Source organism: Engystomops pustulosus, chromosome 5 (assembly GCF_040894005.1).
Source record: "Engystomops pustulosus chromosome 5, aEngPut4.maternal, whole genome shotgun sequence".
Classification (NCBI taxonomy): domain Eukaryota; kingdom Metazoa; phylum Chordata; class Amphibia; order Anura; family Leptodactylidae; genus Engystomops; species Engystomops pustulosus.
This window is the reverse complement of record NC_092415.1, coordinates 125305382-125329849: the sequence shown is the minus strand read 5'-3', so window position 1 is coordinate 125329849 and position 24468 is coordinate 125305382. Positions and strand designations below refer to the sequence as shown.

At 43.0% G+C, this 24468-nt stretch overlaps 1 protein-coding gene across 2 annotated transcripts in view; it reads right to left on the bottom strand.

The window, feature by feature from the left end:
• FRRS1L (ferric chelate reductase 1 like) overlaps positions 1–24468 on the bottom strand; it is a 356361-nt gene that overhangs the window by 305703 nt on the left and 26190 nt on the right. Inside the window, exons 2-3 of one of the 2 annotated variants that reach the window (XM_072152963.1) lie at positions 24402–24456; positions 16968–17164 (exon numbers count right to left, since the gene is read on the bottom strand). In XM_072152963.1, coding sequence (XP_072009064.1) covers positions 16968–17164; positions 24402–24456 — 252 coding nt within the window. The remainder of the gene's footprint in view (positions 1–16967; positions 17165–24401; positions 24457–24468) is intronic. The other variant, XM_072152964.1, reaches the window with a different exon arrangement.

Here is a 24468-nt window from a genome sequence, read left to right as displayed (position 1 = left end):
CCTGTGGTTTTCCAATTTTTGGATCTTTATCCAGGAATTGGGAGATGGCATGTAACCCTAAATTATGTGGGATGTTTGTATATAGCGAGGATATGTCCATTGTTATGAATATAAACGAATCTTCCCATTTTAGTGTGATAACTTGTTTTATTAAGTCTGAAGTATCTAGTAAAAAGGCATCCAGTAGTCTCACATATTTCTGCAGGTATAAGTCAACGTAATGTGACATGTTTGATGTAAGTGACCCTATGCCTGCAATATTTTCAGAACTACATGATTTCTCCGAAATTGTAGTCTTATCTATTGTCTCTGTTATTAGAGAAGCGTAACTCCTTATACGCATTTTACTTTTTAATTTCTAATAAATTAGGTATTTTTTGATTGAATTAATTGGCACTTGTTTTGGTATATGTCACGGAGAGGACGCCGCCGCCTCGTCACGTGACGTGGGGTGCAACTGTACGGGTTAATTTAGCCTACTCAAACTTGCGCTCACCTTTCACTCAGGACACAAATTGAGCCTAAATCACACCTCATACAGCTCCAGCACCAGAATCAGACCCGCTGCCACCACTTATTGCATTTATACTGGGACCAATAAGTATCCCACTCTACAACAACTCTTGCTTATCAGGCAGTCACCTTGTCACATCACTAGACGTGCACACTCAGCACTCTAGCAGTCACACGGCTAACCACACTTCACAAGGCTATGAGTTCGCAGAGCATACAGGGACCAAAATTAAAGTGAAAAGCTTTAATTACAAAAAGTTGATCAGTGCATAAAAAGATATTAAAAACAAAAGAATTACAAAATAAAATGACACACAACACGTCAAAACAGTTATAAAATAAAAAGGGAGAAAAATAACAGAAACTTACAAACTTAAAGTAAATCCTGATCCCTGGAGGTGGGAGAAATAAGGAACACACTCAGCTTGTCAAGCAGCCCCCAAAATGTGAACACCAATTCTTGGATTTCATATTGTTTTATAACTTCTCAGTTTGGTTCAGATTTCAGAACCTCCCATTCATTAATTAGTCCAGAGGGTCATTCACGATTGGGCAAAGTGTTAATGAGGGGGGAGAGTCCAGGAATATTTAAACAGTTCTTTGTTTCTAAATCCTGATGCAGAAGAGGGGGGTAGGGAGACCAAATGTCTTTTGGGGTCTGAACAGACCAGTCTTCAGTTCAGAGGTTATCAGGCTGTTAAAGCTCCAGGATGTCATAAAAGCTGCCTGGACGCTTCAATAGATGCCAAATATTTAAACAAAGTTTGAAATTACCCTATAGTTAAACCAATCTTATACATTCACAATTAATATCTCCTTGACAGTATATTTTCAAAATATTGGGCAAAATATTACTATCAGCGCTCTACTCTGACTCATTTTTGCAAACCTATTTTCCTGTTACCTCTGCATGAACTGAGCAGGTCTGCTTGCTGATTTGGGCTCAGAACTGCTGACATGGGCTAGCTATGACCTCTCATGGCTGCGCGCTTTCTCTGTGTAGTGAACCTGCTGCCCTAGAGTACAGCACTGGACTTGTCATCTGCCATCTCCGCCTGCAGTGTTGGGGCGACTGTGACCCCTCATTGCGCTCCATGGATCTCCTGCTGCCTGCCTGGGTGGACTGCTGTGAGGAGAAGGTAGGCAAGCCATCTGGCTGTGCTAAATTACCTTGAGCTGCCCTGCTTCTGCCTCTTCCTTGTGTCACCCCACACCATAACCCTGCACCATAAGCATCCAGCCTGCCTGACCCCTACAGAGTCCCAGCAGATGCTGCTGATCCACCTTGCCCTCCACCTGCCCTCTCCTGCCATCTCTGCTTGCATCTGCCCTGATGCCGTATAATTTGGCCTGATTTGGCCATCTGAGGTGTATATCTTTATAATCCGCTTTTGATTGGCGCTATTTCTGACCTAGGTTCCTATCCCTGCAAATACTTGAAAGTTGATTGCGCCTACATCAGATAGCTGTCACAACCCCCATGGGTAATCAGAGAAGGAGTGCTAAATATGGCAGCTGACACTTCCGCACCTCCTTTAGATGATGAATCTCTACCGGGAGATACCAGGATACAGTGTAATGCTGCTCAGAAGCTCAAATGTTTTTCCTGCTGTGCTCACCACAGGGGTCTTCAAGCTCCTCTCTGCCCTTGTTTGAAGGCTCCCAAAGCCCGCTGCAGCCCTACTTGTCAGTCCAAGGTCCTGATTACACAGACTCCTCTTTAGTGTTGGATGAGAAATTTGCGGAAGTGCTGGCAGTCATTAATTCATGCCAATCCATGATGGTCACTAAAGTAGATGAGCTCCGACAAAAATTTTGTACTACTCCGACATGATGTCCACAAAGCGAAAGAAAGAATCAAAGAAATGGAGCGTAGGGTATCAAGGTGGAGGACGTTTAGAGACCAATGCCAGCGTACAATGGTGACCTCCAGCGTGCAGATGTGGAAAGAGCAGATTAATTTGAAAGTCAATGAGGTTGTGACAACATCGGCATTATGGGGCTTCTTGAAAATGTAGAGGGTCCTGACCCTGTATCCTTTCTTGAAAACTGGCTGAAAGATCTACTACCTGCAGAGACATTCACCCCCTCTTTACGGTCCCTGGGGGGCACCCAAAACCGTTCGTTGCAAAGTTATTGCACTTCAGGGACAGAGACTTTACCCTCAGAGCTGTACGGGCTTGGGGGAGATTTTGAACAACAACATTAGAGTTTCCTTCTATCCTGACTTCTCTGCCTCTATAAGAAAACAGCATGCTAATTTCACCGAAGTCTGCAGCCGCCTTTGTGCAAAGGGATATAGGTACTCCATGTTCTTTTCTGCACTGCCGCACATCATCTATGGTCAGAAGACTTGCGTCTTTACGTCTCCGAGGCCAACCCTCGGGCTCCGGGAGCTGCTATAGTGGCTCTTCCTCTTGACTGAGTCTAGGCTGGTTGATGGGACAAAGTGTGGTAACCTGGTTGCCATATTTGCTAGAGGACTAACCTCTACTTGTTAATTAGTTCAATGTTAGATAGGAATAGCCCTCTCTCTGAAGATCTGAGACCCATCGAAATGTGATGCTGAATGTTCCCTCTTTCCCTGGTAAATCCTCGCAAAAATATTGGCCCTACGAATGAATAAGGTTATCCTATCGCTGATACACCCAGACCAAATAGGCTTTATGCCTGGTAAGGGAACAGACTTTAACATACAATGCCTATTTCTAAATATAGCGATGGCTGATGGTTCTGAGGGTATTGAAAGTATAGTTTGTGGGCCCGAGTCTTCGGGTCAAATAAGTTGTGTTTCCCCTCTCTGAAATTGGGTCTGTCAGTTTTCAGGTGGTGTCCCACTTCAAATATTTAGGTGTCCATGTCTGTCAGGCATACTCTGAGATAAACATAGAACCTGTAATTTCTACTGCTGAGACTGGTCAAAACTCCCTCTATTACTATGTGGGCGCATTAACATTTTCCAAATTATTTATTTCCCAAAACTCTGTTCAGTGTTACACAATGCACGTAGGCTGCACACTCACTACACAGGGCACATAGACTGCACACTCACTACACAGGGCACATAGACCGCACACTCAGTGCACTGGCCATATAGACCGCACACTAAGTGCACAGGCCACATAGACCGCACACTCACTGCACAGGCCACATAGACCGCACACTCACTGCACAGGGCACATACACTATACATTCCGGGTCAAAATCATACACATGCATTATTATGTAAATAGCATATAAGTTTCTCTAATGTTACAAATAGGACTCAATGTGCACTAGAAACATAGTGGCATTACCCTGGAAACTGACAGTAAAACAAACTACTATTATTCCCTTGTGGTAAATACCGCACCACAGTGTGAACACACACACAGCCTGTACCTCCCGTGGTGACCAGCACCTCCGCTTTCATGTGAATCACGGCTGGGTAGGGTGGTGGAGCTAGACGAGAAGTAGTGATGATCTTCGGGGACATCTGTATACCCCCTTACCTTTCCTGTGTACAGCACTCCCACGGATCATGTGTCCTGCTGAGCGATCTGGATCACTCAGTCTGCACATGGCAATTATTTTGGGAGGTAATGGTGCCTCATCATACGTCTATGACGCATGGTGAGGCGTTAATGCGACCTTCGGGAGGATGGAACCTTCTATACCGTTTCCGTTAACAAAACAAGAGAAGTTAAATTATTAGATGTATTGTGAACTGACACTTTAGGACTGGTTGGGATCTGACATCCTCAAGAACAAAGTCCATCCACACTGGACTAAAATCAGCAGCAAGACGTGTATATTATGAGGTTTTGTACCAACTGGCAGCTGAGACATGTATTGTGATGTTCTGCAGCATGTTAGGTGTGTATTATCAGGTTCTGTAGCAGCTAAGGTGTGTATAAGTGTCATGGGTGCTCCTGCAACTCATGTATCAGATGGCAGGCTCACCCACGTACCTCTGTGTGCCCCACCAGGCCGGCCGCAGGCTCTCTCACCTCTACTCGCTCCAGCGTCGTCTTCCGTGTTCTGGCACAAGCGCCCCTGCCTCCTAGTGAGCTTGCCCGGCCAGCTCTGAAATTTAAAGGGCCAGCGCGTCACTGATTGGAGCAGGCCGCGCGCTGCCCTAATAAATAGTCAGCCTCTTCCGGTGACCTCTGCCTAATCTTTGTGCCTCATAGCCTAAAAGAAAGCTGTATACTGTGATTCCTGTGATTTTCTGTTGTGACCTCTGTTTCCATTCCATTCCTAATCCAGAATTTCTCCCGTCTGTCTTAAAGTCCTGACTCCTCTTAAAGTCCAGATTTTCTTCCGTTCGTTCGTTACCCCTCCCCTCAGTGAGGTCCACTTTTGTAGATGATTTTATGAAAACCCCATAACTTTTGATCGCAAGATGTCATAACTCTTCCCTTTTCCCTCCAATCATCTGGGTATCTCGTTATCTCTCTCTCCAAATGAGGGGTGTTCTGTGATTTCTCCTGGTTCTCCCATAGCTAAATTATTGAAATTTAAGAGACCGATACAGTAAAACCACTTAATGGGGACATAACATGAATTATGTTCAAGTTATCCGGCAAACAAAAGATATATACCAAGCTCCAGCCTTCTCTGCAGTCACTTTCACCTTGGACCTTGTAAATAAGATGGTGGCTGATGGCTGGTTCAAGCAGCAAAATTTTGATTTATTAAATTATTTATTAAATTATTTTATATTGTTCCCTTATAAAGAATGGCTGGACCATTATACAATCTGTTTTACCACTTGTATCATCCCCTTCATCCTCATAGACAAGGCCGGATTAAGGTTGGTGGGGGAACCTGGGCGCAAAATCTAATGGAGGCCCACATCCTCCTGCTCACTATCCCAGCACTAACACAGCTACATACAGCCGCCTCGCCCCCAGTAACACAGCTACATACAGCCACCTCGCCCCCAGTAACACAGCTACATACAGCCACCTCGCCCCCAGTAACACAGCTACATACAGCCGCCTCGCCCCCAGTAGCACAGCTACATACAGCCGCCTCGCCCCCAGTAATACAGCTACATACAGCCCCCTCGCCCCCAGTAACACAGCTACATACAGCCGCCTCGCCCCCAGAAACACAGCTACATACAGCCGCCTCGTGCCCAGTAACACAGCTACATAAAGCCGCCTCGCCCCCAGTAACACAGCTACATACAGCCGCATCGCTCCCAGTAACACAGCTACATACAGCTGCCTCGCTCACAGTAACACAGGTACATACAGCCGCTAACCCCCCCAGTAACACATCTTTATATCTACCTTCACCCCTACCAGATATGCAGTCCCATGTAACATACACGTAAACCCCCACCAGACATGTAGTCCCAAGTAACACACAACTCAGCCCCCACTGCAATGCAGTGCCATGTAGCATATGCCTCAGCCTGCACAAGACACGCAGTCCCATGTAACATACACCTCAACCCCCATCCCCCAGTCCCATGTAACATACACTTCAGCCTGCACCAGCCATGCAGTCCCATGTAACATACACCTCAGCCTGCACCACCCATGCAGTCCCATGTAACACACATCTCAGCCACACCAGCCATGCAGTCCCATATAAAACCCATCCTCAGCCACACCAGCCTCCAGTCAGGAGGCTTAGGGGAGGCACCGCCCCTTCTTGTGACATCAGTTTCCCACAGGTATAGAGGGTCGCGATTGCGGGGAAGGGGGGGCACTAATCTGGGGGGCTATAATCCGTCCCTGCTAATAGAATGTAAGCAGGGCCCTCATTCCTTTTGTTCCATTTGACTGTTTGTACTCTGTAATGTATTATTATATTTGTATATGTCCCCTATGATTTGTAAAGCGCTACGGAATTTGATGGCGCTATATAAATATTATTAAGCTATTTCAGTGCACAAGAGTGTGAAAGACACTTATTGGAAATGTTAATGAAACCAAAAGACTGAAGGGGGCTTCACTAAATAACTCATGACTATTTTTCATACTTATATCACAGACGGGTCTCAGTGTCTGAACTGTAGTCTGAACTGCGCCCAAATCGGCTTGAACCTGAAGCATGATAATGTACACTTGGGACTTCTACAGTCTAATGGACTATGTGATAACAATGAATTGCATGCAATAACTTGTACCACAGAATCTGTAGGATGTGAGGATACCGTGTGTCTGTCACTGGTTAAGAAGTTTAACCCCTTATCGTCAGGTGACGTAATACTACATCACATGACGGGTGCGGGTGCATGGAGAGGGCTCACGGGCTGAACCCTCTACATAAATGGCAAGTCTTCGCTGCATATTGCAGGAAAGACTTACCAGTAACACCCGCGATCGCTGGTTGTTCTCCCGCTGATCGGCGCCAGCGGCTTCAAAAGGATGGTGGCACGTGGGCCATCTTGCTGAGGATCATCGCCCCCTTGACATGATCGGGGAATGGCTATCCGTTGTCATGACAGCCTCGGGTCTTCCATGTAGTATGGCAGTATATGTTAGGATCGATCAGACAACCTAGGGTTAAAGTACCCTAGGAAGTCTGAAAAATAGTAAAAATTTTAAAAAAGTTAATTTAAAAAAAAATGGCACTTTTTTGCCATTTTAAAAAATATTTAAAAATCTATAAAAAGTGATCAAAAGGTCATACAGTCCTAAAAATTATAACATTGAAAAAGTTAGTGTACAGGAGGTTTTAATTTTTGTCCTCCAGGGACTCATACTACAGACACTAAGGGGTTGCCCCAGGGAGAACCAGTACATCAGCCTCTCCCTCATCTTATTTCTTGCACATACCACCCGCTGAAGACCTGCCAGGCTGTAGGACAGCCCTCCGGTCCCCATACCAAGCACAGGAGGTTTTAATTTTTGTAGATGTATTAAAACATAAAACCCATACAAATTTGGTATCCCGTAATCATACCGACCCAAAGAATAAAGTAGACATGTCATTTGGGGCATACAGTGAAATCCGCAATTTCACAGCATTTGGAATTTTTTTCACGCTTCCCAGTACACGGCATGAAATATTAAATAACCCCTCCGTTGCCGCCGGCAAAGTCGCCGGCGGCATTTAAAAGATGGGGTCATTGCACACTACCACTGGTCTGTATGTAATCTATTCATTGTCAGGCTTAGAGGTTGTGGATCCTCTGAACCACTGCGGACGATGGCACAAGCCATTACCTGGGACCGGAGTCTAAGTGGTACCCGGTTTTCACCAGAGCCCGCCGCAAAGCGGGTTGGACTTGCTGCGGCGTGGTACCACCAGGTCGTTCCACAGGCGTGACTTGTCCGCAGTGGCAGCCAAGGTCGAGGTACAGAATCGGCAGGCAATCTCGTAGTCGGGGTCAGGCAGGAGGTCAGGACGGGCAGCACAGGTTCGTAGTCAGAGTCGTAGCAACAGGTCAGGACAGGTGGCAAAGGAGCGTAGTCAGAAACGGAACCGGGAAAAGTCACAACAGGAAATCTCAAGAACAGCACAAGGCATCAAATACAGCTTTCTCTAGGGCGCAAGGCACAAAGATCCGGCAAGGGTAACAGGAAGAGGCAGGGTTAAATAGTTTAAAGGGAAAAGACCAGCGCCAATTAGTGGCGCGCTGGCCCTTTAAATTTGCAGAACTTGCCGCGCGCACGCCCTAGCTGTCGGGGACGCGCGCGCACAGCCGAAGGGGACGGAGCAGCTGCGGACGGAGCCGATGCCGGCGGGGCAGGAGCCGGGACCCGTGAGTAGCGCTTGCGGCGCGCTGGCGGGGGACCAACGGCACAGGTGAGCCTGCGATCCGCGACGGGGATCGCGGGACCACCCGTGACATTCATCTGCATAATATGTGGTTCTCCCTTCATGTACTGTAATACTTTTTGTAACTTCTATCAGAACAGTGTATTTTTGTATTAACTGCCTTACTATGGCACTTTAGGGAACCCCCTTTTTGCTGCTATATATCTAAGTTTACATCGGGTTTTGTGCAATTTTTTCTGTGTGTTGCCCTATTCATGTTTGTCATTTAATATATATACAATAATAAAATGAAATTGATTTTTTAACCACTAGGTTGTCTATATTTATTGATTTTATTTTTGCTCCTGTATGTGTATTGCTCTTTTGGGTGGCTTGGGGTCGGTGGCCCAATGACCTCACCCCGTTTTCCTTTTGGTGTTCATGGAACAAACCTACACAAAATACATTCTGGTATTCGGGTCTGGCGTTAGGGGATAGGTATGTGCCCTATCCTAAAGGGTTCCCAATTTATCTATCTAGCTTTTTGTCTAGTGTCTAGCATTAGTGGCTAATGATGTTACAGTTACAGGATACACATGGGGGGGATGTTACTGGTAGAAGCGGGATATTAGCAAGGGCGTAATGATTGTGGGGGATGGCTGGTACTAGAACTTACTTCTTGGCATCAGGATTAGGTGCTGTGTGCAGCCAGGTGCCGGAACTCTGGTGCACCTGACCCAGCACTCTGATATACCTGATGTCATTGGGTGCTCCTAATTTTCAGGTGTTTGGGTGTTTCGCTTATGGTCTTCCATTGTTTAGAGCTTTGACCCTGGAAGGAGAGTGGTTCTCAGTGCAAAGTCCTACAACCTTTAACAGGGGATCAGGAGTAAATGTCACCCAAAGAGCGAGTGTGCACCACCCATGTAGAAGAAAACTAAAATTAATGAGGGCTATAAGGAGAGGAAAAATGGTTTTATAGCCCAAAGAAGGAGCTATGACTCATGGAGAATGTAGGATACGTTGCAAGGTAGCTGCCACTGAAGCAGATTTTGGGCATGCAAACGTTTGTAGAAAACAGACCAGGGATATATGGGTCTGTCTGATTAAGTTTAATAAGTTGCCAGTTGGAAGTGCACAATCATCTGGTGTTGACTTCCCACAATGGCTCCATCCTGGGGAAGAGACAGACCATGCAGACAGACAGACCTGTGAGCAGTGGCAGTTGTGAACTGTAAGTTTTGGGGTGCCAGACAGTAGGCTTGCACCTGGTGAGGTAGGGAACCTCTATCTAGATAGTGGCAGAGAGGCATAGACTTTATTTTGCTTTTTTTGTTTATTTTGTATTACTGCCGCATAAAACTGACTGAGATCGGTTGCACCTAATCCGTTCAGTGGGGACTGTGAAATTACTTTTGTGTTGTCTACCCCAGGAGACAACAATCCAAGACCTAATCCCTTACAATATGTGGTGCTTTGCAGCCAGATCTTGATGCGGTAAACACAGCGGATTATTGTGGCAAATAACCCTTTAAAGAGCATTCAGAAAAGCAAGTGTGCGAGCTTTGTGGCAAGTGTGCATTGATCCTAAGTGTGTGCAGTGTCCAGAGATGCAGGGAATCTAGTCCTGATCTGGTGCACCCCAATAAGTTTGCCAGGCTGGCGGATGAGGGGGATATCAGCTCTGGGGTAGCAATGCTGCAGCAAGACGTGGCCTGTAGCAACCAGGGGACTGTCTGCTCCAGTAAGAAAGGTAATGGGAGGACAGGCAAGGTCAGACAGGTGCTGGTAGTGGGAGATTCGATTATTAGGGGAACACACAGGGCAATCTGTCACAAAGACCGTGCATACCGAACAGTGTGTTGTTTGCCGGGTGCTCGGGTTCGGAAAGGTTGCGGATCAGGTTGAAAGATTACTGTGAGGGGCTGGCGAGGAACCAGCGGTCATGGTCCACATTGGCACTACTGACAAAGTAAGAGGTAGGTGGAAGGTCCTTAAAAATGATTTCAGGGATTTAGGCCATAAGCTCAGGGCATAAGCTCTCCAAAATACTACCTGTACCACGTGCCACACCAGAAAGGCAGCGGGAGATCAGGGAGGTAAATATGTGGCTCAAAAGTTGGTGTAGGAAGGAGAGCTTTGGGTTCATGGAGAACTGGGCTGACTTTTCTGTCAGCTACAGGTTCTACAGTAGGGATGGGCTGCACCTCAATGGGGAGGATGCAGCTGTTTTGGGGGAAAAAATGGCTAGAAGGTTGGAGGCGTGTTTAAACTAGAGACTTGGGGGGAGGGAAACTATACTTGTACAGGGCAAATAGACAGTATAGATAGAGAGCTGGGAACAGTCAAAGTCCATGGGGGAGGAATGGGGGCTGGATTAAGATTGAGGAATAAGAACAAAAGGAATAGGGATAGGGAAAAGCATATAAAGTGTATGTACACAAATGCCAGAAGCCTCAAAAACAAAATGGAGGAACTGAAACTCTTAATGTTGGAGCGCAAATATGATATAGTAGGTATCAGCGAGACATGGCTGGACAGTAGCTTTGACTGGGCTGTTACTATAGATGGTTATAGTCTTTTTAGAAATGATTGTATAAATAAAAAAGGGGGAGGGGTTTGTTTAAATGTGAATTCTTGCCTCAAGCCTGTCTTGCGAGATGAGATCAGTGACGCAAATGCAAATGTGGAGTCCCTACAGGTGGAGATAAGGGGAAGGAAAAAGAATAATAAAATATTACTAGGGTTTTGTTATAAGGCTCCAAATATAATGGAGGCAGCAGAGGAAATGTTGATAAGTGAAATGGATGCGGCTTCAAAGCATGGTGATGTACTTATCATGGGGGACTTTAATTACCCAGATATTGACTGGGGGGCAGAAACCTGAAGGTCATTCAAAGGCAGCAGGTTCTTGTCAACAAACAAAAAACAATTACCTGTTGCAACTAGTCCTGGAGCCAACAAGAAGGGGGGCACTGCTGGACCTTATCCTAACCAACACACCTGATAGGGTATCAAAACTACGGGTTGGGGGGAACCTGGGTAATAGTGATCATAATATCATTGATTTTGTATTACGCTTTACTAAGAGCGTTAGTGGAGGGGCAACTTCAGGAGGGCAAATTTTCAGCAACTAAGGGAAGACCTTAAAGGCATAGACTGGGATAATGTTCTCAAAGACAAAAGCTCCCCCCCCCCCAAAAAAAATGGGACTATTTCTCATATATTCTAAAAAAGTCCTGTGAGAAACACATACCATATGGGAAAAAGCATAAGAGGAACAAGAAAAAGCCAATGTGGCTAACTAGTCTTGTAAGGAAAGCAATAAGCGAGAAAGATAAGACGTTTAAGGTGCTAAAACGTGAAGGTAGTGATGAGGCATTACAGGATTATAGAGAGAAAAATAAATCCTGTAAAAAGCAGATAAAGGCCGCAAAAATAGAGACTGAGAGAAATATTGCCAGGGAGAGCAAAAATAATCCCAAATTATTTTTCAAGTATATTAATGATAATAAACTAAAAACGAAGAGTGTGGGCCCTCTCAGGAATAACATGGAGGTCACCGTGGAAGGAGATGATGAAAGGGCCAATCAACTGAATGTCTCCTTCTCGACTGTCTTTATCCAGGAAAATCCCCAGGTGGAAGACACAATGAGGAATAATGTAAATTCTCTTTGGAGTGTCAACATTTTAATGCAGGAAGAGGTACGGCGCCGCCTAACAACCACTAAGATAGATAAATCACCGGGGCCAGATGGCATACACCCCCCAGGTTCTGCATGAACTATGTACCGTGATAGACAAACCGTTATTTTTAATATTTGAAGATTCACTGAGGACTGGTTATGTTCCACAGGACTGGCGCATAGCAAATGTGGCACCAATATACAAAAAAGGATCAAAAAGTGATCCTGGAAACTACAGACCCGATAGTCTAACTTCTGTGGTGGGGAAAATATTTGAGGGTTTTGTTAGAGATGCTATTCTGGAGTATCTCACTGTGCATAACCTTATAACCCAGTGTCAGCATGGGTTTATGAGAGATCGGTCCTGTCAGACTAATCTGATTGGTTTCTACGAGGAGGTAAGTTCCACACTGGACCTGGGGAATGCTGTAGATGTTGTATATCTGGACTTTTCAAAGGCATTTGACACCGTGCCGCATAAAAGGTTGGCATATAAAATGAGACTGCTGGGACTTACTTTGGGTAAGTAATTGGCTAAGTGATAGAAAACAGAGGGTTGTCATTAATGGCACATTCTCAGATTGGGTTGACGTTACCAGTGGAGTGCCACAGGGGTCAGTATTGGGCCCCCTTCTTTTTAATATTTTTATTAATGACCTTGTAGTGGGTTTACACAGTCAAGTTTCAATATTTGCAGATGATACTAAGTAATAAATACTGAGGTCGATATTTTAGCATTACAGAGGGATCTATTGAAGCTTGAGCAGTGGGCAGAGAAATGGTTGATGAGGTTTAATGTAGATAAATGTAAAGTTATGCACTTGGGCCATGGAAACAAAAAGTATAATTATGTTCTAAACAGTCAATTACTTGGTAAAACTGGAGCTGAAAAGGACTTGGGGGTATTGGTAGATGGTAAACTTAATTCTAGTGACCAGAGCCAGGCGGCTGCTGCTAAAGCAAATAAAATTATGGGATGCATCAAGAGAGGAATAGATTCTCATGATAAAAACATAGTTTTGCCCTTATACGAATCACTGGTCAGGCCACACATGGAATATTGTGTACGGTTTTGGGCACCATTGTATGAAAAGGACATAGTAGAGCTGGAACGGGCGCAGAGGAGAGCAACCAAGATTATTAGGGGAATGGGGGGATTAGAATGCAATGACAAATTACAAAATTTGGGATTATTCAGTTTAGAAAAAAGATGACTGAGGGGAGACATGATTACAATGTACAAATACCTGAACAGACAGTACAAGGATCTCTCAAAAGATCTTTTTATACCTAGGCCTGTGACCAGAACAAGGGGGCATCCTCTACACCTAGAGGAGAGGCAATTCTACCATCAACATAGACAAAGGTTCTTTACTGTAAGAGCAGTGAGACTATGGAACTCTCTGCCGTAGGAGGTTGTTATGGCGGATTCTATGTACATGTTCAAGAGAGGCCTGGATGCCTTTCTGGAGAGAAAAAATATCATGGGTTATGGGGATAAAACAATTATTTAATTAAAAGGTTGGACTTGATGGACTTGCGTCTTTTTCCGGCTTTATATACTATGATACTATGAGGTATAGGGAATAACACTGTGTTCAAAGGGAACCTGTCATCAGAGTTATTTTCACTAAAGGCAGGTTGCAGAAGCCGATTACAGCTCCATGGCAAAGATGTCTTTCCACATTTTCTAAGCATTTGCATTACAATATAGTTGTTTGTTTTAACTAACCTTGCACCTTGACAGATTACCGTTCTGATTCCCAGGTTCATTTTGGTTTGGATGCATTTTAAAAAAATACATGTGTCTTGTATGTGCTGCTCACTCACTCCTTAGCTCCAGCCCCCACCTTTGTGCTCCTGTTAAAATCCTCCCTCCTACTTCTTTACTCACACAAGAACGGATACAGATGATCTGACATCAGTGGGGACTGGAAGAGTTGTACAATAGCATAAAGATGGGGGCTGAGAACTGAGGAGTGTGTGAGCAGCATAGACAAGGCACATGTTTTTTTTTTAATTTTTAAATACATCCAAACCTTAACAAATCTTGGAAACAGGATTCTGTCATGTTGGAAGGTAAGTTAAACTACACAGATCATTAATCTGGCGCAAAAATACCTCCAGGATAAAACTGGAGACCCTACAAAGTGCTATGGATCAGGGGGGTTTGCCGGTCATTCGTGAGGTCAGAGCATCTCTGGTAAGCTGCTGAAACATCTTGGTGGGGAAGGACCGCCGCTATATATCCTTGAGCTGGGAGCACAGGGTAGGCCACCAGATCAAATACCCACAATAGCACTGTTAAGTAAGATCTGAAAGAAGGTTGAAATTATCCTGAAGGTAGAAGGCCATACTCCCCTCACACCATTGTGGAACCCGAACCTAAGGGTGGTGATGCGACTAAAAGGCTTTGGGAGATAGGAGACCAAAGGCGTTCACACTCTAACTCAACTCAATTGTATGTAGGCGGGGTGTTATCAACAGTTGTAATGTTCAAGATATCTTTCCATTGATCATTCTGCAACAAAGTGTGTTAGGTTGCAACACAAATTACTGTGTGTAACTATTGTTTTATTAAAATAAATTTTAAAAATACTTAAAAAAAAAAAACATTTGAGCAACTCCATGTAGAATTCAGCCTTACACCTTCAACTTTCTTCTTTCAGTACTCAGTACAACTGAGACATGCAATTGAAGTGCAAAATAGAGATGATGCTGTACCTATCCACGATCACTAGATCATTGATGATTTAGTCATAGCAGATGGCACTAAAGGGTACATCTCCAGAATATACAGGCAGTCCCCGGGTTACGTACAAGATAGGTTCCGGAGGTTTGTTCTTAAGTTGAATTTGTATGTAAGTCGAAACTGTATATTTTATAATTTTAGATCCAGACAAAAAATTTTGGCTCCAGTGACAATTGGAGTTTAAACATTTTTTGCTGTAATGGGACCCAGGATTATCAATAAAGCTTCATTACAGACACCTTACAGCTGATTATTGCAATCTGGGACTATAGTAAAGCATTCAGAAAGCTTCACCAGAGGTCAGAGGGGTCTGTCTGTAAGTATAGGTTGTCTGTAAGTCGGGTGTCCTTAAGTAGGGGACCGCCTGTACACCACATTGTTAGAAAAACAACACAAGCAGAACCGCTTTACTATTCACACAAGTGGGAGGAGGACATAGGGCCAATCTCTGAAGTGCAGTGGTCAGACATCTTAGCAATGGTTTCCTTGCTAATGTTATGCGAAGCTCACCGACTGTCAAAATTATATTTGTTTTACAGAGTGCATTGAATTCCGCATTGGTTGTTCAGGGTGGGTCTCCGCGGGGACGACAGCTGCCCGAGGTACGGAAGAGATGGAGCACACCTAATGCACATGATGCGGGAGTGCCAAAGCTAGGGCAATTTTGGAAAGATGTTTGGGATGGTTCTGACAGCCACCCCCGTAATCTGTGTTCTGGGAAACATAGATAGCGATAACATTACAGATGGCAGGCTGTTAGGGTTGTTTATTGCAAAGGGAAAGCAAATACAAAATTTGCACACATATGGGGTACCTGGATAGATACTCCCAGCCTGCCATCAATTCATCTGCACCGAAATCCACTCACAACATTTCTCTAATATGTAAGATCCAATATGAATATACTGTATATTGTCATAACAAAATCTGTATAAGTTGTACATATGTCTCTGTAACATATCAGTAGTCTTATATACATTATGCAACTTGTCCGAATTGTTAGGGGGGAGGGATGTCTGTCTGCTAGTGGGTGGAGACATGGGGGGGATATGTTTGTAAAAACAAAAATGTTAAATAAAAAGTTTCGATTAAAAAAAAAAAGAAAGGCAAGTTAAAGCACGGGATTATATTGTAATGGAAATGCTCAGAAAAAACAGAAAGACATCTTTGCAAATCAGTTGTAATGAGCTTTTGCAAACTGTCTTTGGTGAGAATGAGGTCTCTAAATACTCCATTGAAAGTACGGATTAAAAAGCATTGCCCTTATACCTAAATGGTTCCTTTTGATGGTGTCAATGTTAAAAATTCAGTTTGTAAACCTAGTGAACAGATAGACAGATCTCACTGCTTATCACCATGCTGTCATTATGGAACTAGTACTTAGGGACCATCTGCCAATATTCCACTACAGACATATACAGTTTTGTATACATACTATCAGGGGTAGGAAATGCTACACAATGGCTTGCTGAACATTTAGATAGAGAGGCAGTGGTTGTGTGTGACATTATTTACTACACCCTCAGAAAAGTGGGGACTGAAAAAGACGCTGGTTATATGAAGAGAAATGAACCTTGCTCCTCACGCCTCCTTTAGCAGCAGCCTAAGTGTCAGTAAGGAGGGTGGGTAGCTTGACTGTATACTGCAGCTTCTGCCTGAAACAGAGGACAACAATAAATGTCTTTTCTAGAAGAATGGTAACTTTAATCCCATGGATAGAGGCATCAGTAGAACACGTAAAAGGGGCACATTTACTTATTGGGGCACATTTACTTATCCAGTCCGAGATGTTCACAGAAGTGCACTGTCCAACGATAATGCACTCTGCCGCGATTCACTAAGATCGTGCGGCCGATATCAAGCATGTTATGCTTCCCCGCTCAGAAGGTTTGAATAAAGAGTATTTTCTAAAAACAGTTAAAATGTCTGGAGTGGGATCTGTATATAAAGATTGCACTTCCAACTGTCACTTTAACCGTGAATACCGGCAGTGCTTTGGCAGAAGGAAACCCAATTGTGGACCCAATAGCTAGGCTATCTCTGGCACTCCAGAATTATCAGAATAAAATGTATTATTTCATTTTCTAAACCTCATTTTTCACAAACAAATTGATCTTCTTAAAGAATGAATTTTCTTTAGAAACAATACTATCTACATTGAGAAAAATGTAAATCAAAAATCCGTAGCTACCCATAGAACTTTACATACCTCTCTCTAAAGCCCTAAATCCCTAATAATAAATAATTTGTCACTATTTTACTAATTATTCATGTAACCAGTTAAATAATAATAATTTTAGCCAATGTTTCCTGACCTTCTTCAGATAGATATCGCAGGTCATAAAATTCAGATGCAAAGGTGCCATAAGAGTCCTGGTGTTTCTCATCCAATGTGGCGTCTCCTTGGTCAGTGCGGCTACCCCTTACGTCACTCTCATCTGTAGGGCTGGCCACATTTGATAATAGAAAGAATAGCAAGGTTCCAATACGTTGATAGCACAGAATCATGGCACTTAAAAACAGAAAGAGACATAAAATCATCTGTACAGGTACATACATTTACAACTACTGTTTCATGGTTTGTAATTAAACTTTGTTGGTAAAATCTTAAACCATAATTAGCCTATATAGAATGGCCACTTTAACCCTTTCCCTGATGAAGGTGTTTCTGGAAATTTTTTGTGTTATTGGTTATTTGTACAACCTGATGAAAACATTGGGGCACATTTACTAAGGGTCCGCAGCCGCGAATCCGTCGGGTTTTTCACGAATATTTCCTCTTTGCGCTGTATTTCACGGAATTGTGGCACACGCGATCGATTTTTGGCCGACTTTCGCGCGACAGAAATCGGGGGGCGTGGCCACCGGACAACCCGAAGGATTCGGAAAAACCGCAGAATTTAAAAAGCCATTTGTGTCGCAAGATCAAGCACTCACATACACCAGAAAAAAGCAGGTGAACTCCAGCGGACCTCGGCGCAGCAGCGACACCTGGTGAATATCGGCGCACGGACCTTAGTGAATCCCAGCAGAACCCGAATCAGCGTCGGAGAACCCGCCGTTGGATCGCGACTGGACCGGGTAAGTAAATGTGCCCCATTGACTTTAATAGATCAACATCAAATAATTTGCTTTACACTTCCAAAATGTAATAGATGAACATGTGTAGAGTTCATAGATAGCTTATAGTCAAATCTTCTCATAAATAAATCTTTATAAAATCATTAAAACTGAAACAACAAAAATCAGTTTTTCATCTAGAAAAATTAAGACTGCAAAATATATCAATTAAATAGATTAAAAAGTAAAAACCTATATATTTTTTGAAAGCAGACAACCTGGCAACTGCATTTTTCTTAATTAACAGTTGATAGACTTTACTTTTAGAGATAGAGAGGCAGTGGTTGTGTGTGACATTATTTACCACCCCCTCAGTGTGTGACATTATTTACCACCATCATATAACTTTGTGATAAACACAAATTATTAAAAAGAAATGCAGAAAAACATATATACATAGAAGCTGAGGTTTACCCACAAATAGGGATGCAAAAATAATAAGTCAAAGTGAGCAGATGAATATATACCACAACACACAACCCCCAAAAAATGCATAAACAAAAACCATGCAATATTTGGTTGGAATTCACTATTGTGTTCAAAAAAATATAATGCACAAAGTAAAAAGCTCCTATTCTGTCAAATCCTTAAAAAAAAACCCTCAGCTTAACATGTATATACAAAAACAACTTTGTAATTAATACACACGACCACCTTCATGCTACTCTGCACAAAACACTGATAAAATTCAAAAATCACATGAAAATTCTACATTTCTATTAACCCCCTTCCCGACATTTGACGTAATAGTACTGCATGGCGGGAGGCGAGTTCCCACATGATGCTGTACTATTACGTCATGGCTTGTAATGATCACTGTGTCTACAGACACAGTGATCAAGGGGAGATGGTTGCTGTCAATGACAGAAGGGCATCTCCCCTCAAGACTAGGGGGTCACTCCCCCCCCCCATGCCCACGATCGCTGCAATCAGCTGGTCAATTCAGACCAGCCGATTGCAGCAATGCAATAGTTAAAAGACGCTGTATCAGCATCTTCACAGCATAGAAGGAGGGGATCGATACTGTTTGTGGAAGCACCGATCCCCTCCTTCTGCCAGGTAAAGACCGACATGTCGGATCGCTGCCGCCGATGTGCAGTATTGGGAAGATGGCGACATCACGCCATCTTCCCTGAGTCTTCCGGGGGTGGTGCCGAGTGGTGCCACCTGCAACTCCGCTCCCCCACCAGCCGCATGTCAGAAGGGACAGGCAGTATGGAGGGACAGGAAGCGTGGAGGGACAGGCAGCGTGGAGGGACAGGTAGCGTGGAGGGACAGCATGTGGAAAGGTGGTGATCAGTGCTGTCCCCTCCCCCACTTCTTGAAAGTACACAGGTCGGCTTTCTTTTCTTTTCTTTTTTTACTAGTGTTATTGGTTCCCATACACGTGTTGAATCACAACATACACACCCCCTTGAATAAAGTTTTTACACGTGTTGAAGCACTACATATACACACCCCCTCCCAATAAAAAATTCCCATTCATCCCAAAGAACCTTTTCAGCAGAAGAGGCATATGCCTTTCTTGCCTCCGATACTGATTCAGAAGGGGAGGATGCCACATTCCTCTATTTCTCATCCTCCTTTTCCTCCTCATCCGGTGATGAGGGGCCCTCCAGAAGGCGACCCAGGGCATCGATTGAGGTTGTTCCCCAGCCCCCAAGTGACCCTGAATAGATCCCATCCCCTGATAATTATGAGCCTCAAATTCCTGAATTTGTGGGAAGTTCAGGAATTAATTTTGAGACACAAGGCTTCACAGAAATTTACTTTTTCAAAGTCTTTTTCTCTGAGGATCTTGTGGATTTGATGGTGGTACAAACAAATTTGTATGCCCAACAGTTTTTGGCACAAAACCCAACTTCATCATTTTCTAGGTGGACCCCTGTAGATGCAGTAGAAATGATGAAGTTTTGGGGTCTAGTGCTACATATGGGCATTGTCAAAAAACCAGAGATAAGGCAGTATTGGAGTACTGATATTTTTTTCGCTCAGTAATGAATCGCACGCGCTTTGAAGCCATTCTAAAATTTTAAAATTACAATGACCATTCGCAGTGTCCACCACAAAGCGACCCGTCATTTGACCATCTACACAAAATTAGGCCAATCCTTGATCACTTTAACAACAATTTTTTTGAGGCCTACACCCCTGAAAAATTCATTTGTGTAGACGAGACACTTGTACATTTTAAAGGAAGACAGTACCTGCCCAGCAAGAGGAATTAAAATGCACAAGCTGTGCGAGAGTACCACAGGGTACACCCACAGATTTAGGGTTTATGAGGGAAAAGATAAACAAATTATCCCCCCAGAATGCCCCCCTGTCCTAGGAGTTACTGGGAAGCTTGTCTGGGATCTGGTACACCCGCTGCTGGATAAGGGTCACCACCTGTATGTGGATAACTTTTGTACCAGCATTCCACTCTTCAAGTCCCTCATTTCCAGGGGTACTGTAGCATGCGGCACTGTATGCAAAAACCAGAGAGGCCTCCCTAGGACCCTGATAACTCAACCACTAAGAAAGGGAGACATCAAGGCTCTCTGTTGCGAGAACATGCTGTTGGTCAAGTATAAGGACAAAAGGGATGTCCTTATTTTGACCACAATTCATAGAGACACCAGCACTGCCACCCCTGTACAAGGTACCACTACCACTGCCCCCAAGCCAGACTGCATCCTGGCTTATAATACGTACATGGGTGGGGTAGAACTTTCAGATCAGGTGCTGAAGCCATACAGTGCTCTACGGAAACAAAGATATGGTACAAAAAGCTGGCTGTGCACATTGTACAGATGGCACTGTATAATTCCTATGTGCTATACGAATGTGCAGGTCATGTTGGATCATTTATTTGCTTTCAAGAGGCAGTGATCAAGGCCCTCTTATTTGGTCATAAAGAAGGACCCAGTACTTCTGATTTCCCCCGTATTGTACCAGGGCAACATTTCCCTGGCGAGGTACCCCAAACTCGAGGACGAGGAAAAGATGCAAAGTATGTTACAAAATGGGCAAAAGAAAGGACACAATTTATCAATGTGACACCTGGCCTCTGCATGAAAGAATGCTTTAGAATCTATCATTCAGCTGCATTACAGTTATAATTTCTTTACCCTTGTTACCACCTTATACTCATCTGCCCTGGTACCTTCCACCACCAAAAACCCATCATCACACTACTTGTTCCCTTCCATGTCCTGCTGTGTGTTCAGGAGAAATTGTTGAACAATTTCTGTGAAGCAATTTCTCCTTTTGCCCCTTGTGGATGCCAAAAAATTGAGGAAAAGGTGAATTTTTGATGGAAAAATATTCATTTTTTCATGTTTCAGCCCACATTTTTGAACTCCTGTGGGGTCCAAGTACTCATTATACACCTTGATAAAATCTCTGAAGGGTGTAGTTTCCAAAATGGGGTCTTTTGGGAGGGGGTTTTTCACTGTAATAGTACTTCAGGGGTCACTGAAAACTATTTTGGTCCAAATTGCCTTCTAAGTCAAACGGCACTTCTTCCCTTCCACGTCCTGCTGTGTGTCCCTACAAAAGTTTTTACCCACATGTGGGTTATTTCCGTGTTCAGGAGAAATCGTTGAACAATTTCTGTGGAGCAATTTCTCTTTTTGCCCCTTGTGGATGCCAAAGAATTGGGGAAAAAGTGAATTTTTGATGGAAAAATATTCATTTTTTCATGTTTCAGCCCAAATTTTTGAACTCCTGTTGGGTCCAAATACTCATTTTACACCTTGATAAAATGTCTGAAGGGTGTAATTTCCAAATAGGGGTCTTTTGGGATGGGTTTTTCACTGTAATAGTACTTCAGGGGTCACTGAAAACTATTTTGGTTCAAATTGCCTTCTAACAGTCAAACGGCGCTTCTTCCCTTCCTCGTCCTGCTGTGTGCCCCTACTGAAGTTTATATCCACATGTGGGGTATTTCCGTGTTCAGGAGAAATTGTTGAACAATTTCTGTGGAGCAATTTCTCCTTTTGCCCCTCGTGGATGCCAAAAAATTGGGGTAAAATTAATTTTTGATGGAAAAATATTCATTTTTTCATGTTTCAGCCCAAATTTTTGAACTCATGTAGGGTCCAAATACTCATTATACATCTTGGTAAAATCTCGGAAGGGTGTAGTTTCCAAAATGGGGTCCTTTGGGTTTTTTTTCACTGTTATGGTACTTTAGGGGCTCTCTAAATGCATCAATGCCACTGAAAACTATTTTGGTCCAAATTGCCTTCAAAAAGCCACAGGGTGCTTCTTCCCTTCCACGTCCTGCTGTGTGTCCCTACAGAAGTTTATATCCGCATGTGGGGTATTTCCGTGTTCAGGAGAAATTGTTGAACAATTTCTGTGGAGCAATTTCTCTTTTTGCCCCTTGTGGATGCCAAAAAGTTGGGGAAAAGGAGAAATTTTGATGGAAAAATATTCATTTTTTCATGTTTCAGCCCAAATTTTTGAACTCCTGTGGGGTCCAAATACTCATTGTTCACCTTGATAAAATGTCTGAAGACTGTAGTTTCCAAATAGGGGTCTTTTGGGAGGGGTTTTTCACTGTAATAGTACTTCAGGGGTCACCGAAAACTATTTTGGTCCAAATTGCCTTCTAACAGTCAAACGGCGCTTCTTCCCTTCCATGTCCTGCTGTGTGTCCCTACAGAAGTTTATATCCACATGTGGGGTATTTCCGTGTTCAGGAGAAATTGTTGAACAATTTCTGTGGAGCAATTTCTCCTTTTGCCCCTTTTGGATGCCAAAAAATTGGGGAAAAAGTGAATTTTTGATGGAAAAATATTCATTTTTTCATGTTTCAGCCCAAATTTTTGAACTCCTGTGGGCTCCAAATACTTATTATACACCTTCATAAAATCTCTGAAGGGTGTATTTCCAAAATGGGGTCCTTTGGGGTTTTTTTCACTGTTATGGTACTTCAGGGGCTCTCTAAATGCATCATTGCCACTGAAAACTATTTTGGTCCAAATTGCCTTCAAAAAGCCTCAGGGTGCTTCTTCCCTTCCATGTCCTGCTGTGTGTCCCTACAGAAGTTTTTATCCACATGTGGGGTATTTCAGTCTTCAGGAGAAATTGTTGAACAATTTTTGTGGAGCATTTTGGTATTTTATCCACTGAGGATGTGTAGATTTTTTGAAAAATACATTCATTTAGCTATAAAAAAATTTAATTTGTAAACTGTACCTGATTTTAACTCATGTGAAACCATTAAAGGGTTAACAACTTTCATAAAAGTTGTTTTACATTCTTTGTGGGGTACAGTTTCTAAAATGGGGTCATTAAAGGGGTTTTTCTCTCATTTAGGCCTCTCATCGTCACATCAAACTTATCTAGTCCTGCAAAACATAGATTTTGTCGATTTTCACAAAAATCTGAAAAATCACTTGTATAGTTATAAGCCTCCTATCTTCCTAAAAAAAGTATAATATCCTTAATAAATCATGCTAACATAAAGAAGACTTTAGGTAAATGTTATTTATTAAGTTATTTGGGGGATATGACAATATTCTTGAAAAATAGAAATTTCCAAAGCTTGAAAATAGCATTTTTTTCCAAATTTTCACCAAATTTCCATTTTTTTCATAACCAAACGCACCCAAATTTTTCAACTAACATAAAGTACAATGTGTTACGAAAAAACAATCTCAAAATCAGCGGGTTATGTTAAAGGAAACCTACCACTTAAAAGTGGTAGGTTTTATACACATATACATGGCACCAGATCAGGGTGAGCTGGTGGCAGAGCATATTTTTGTTAGGGGAACTAAGTGCCTATCGCAGATAGGTGCACCGTGCCCAAGTGCGGTGCGCCGAGTTATAAGTTAATATAACTTATAAATCTGCGATAGGGGCTTTGTTCCCCTAACAAAAATATGCTCCGGCACCAGCTCACCCTGAGCTGGTGCCATGTATATGTGAGTAAAACCTACCACTTTTAAGTGGTCGGTTTCCTTTAAAGCGTTCCAAAGTTATCTAAATATGAATTGATACATGTCAAATTTGAAAAATAGGGCCGTGTCAGGAAGATGAAACGTGGCTTCAGCCACAAGGGGTTAAAATATGTACAAATCCAGACTACTTATATAAAGAAAATGAACTTTCCTAAAATCAGTAAGATGTTACACTGGGGTGTCAGCTGTTAGTTACATCCGACACCCCAGCCTCCACCCAATTCACCACATGGTGAGAAAGATTTTTGTCAAACACTTTCAAAACAGAAAATACCATAACTTTGGAAAGAAAAGGGCAAGCAACACAATATGGGCATCGTTCTGTTTGTTTTTAAAGGGGGAACCTCATATGAATTTAGTAAAATCATTATAACTTTAAAGTAACGCTTTAAATCCAAGGGGTGTGCTAAACAATGTTTGTAAAAATTTGCACTGATCTTTACACAGATATATTGATGTATACTCCCTTCCACAGAAGTAACCCAAATGAAAACTATATATCCACAAACCAAGGTGATGAGATAACAATGGTCACTTTTGTTGGGTGTAATAGGTATTCCATTATATTAGCAGTGCAATAAGGAAACCTTCCAAGGTTCATAGGAATTTGAATAAGAACTCCATAATATAGGTATAAATAATAGGGGAATGTGTGAATGGACATTAACTCACTGTAATTTCTGCTTCCTGTAGTCCGAAGGCAGCACTGAATAGGTCTTCCTCTCTCCTATTGGACAGA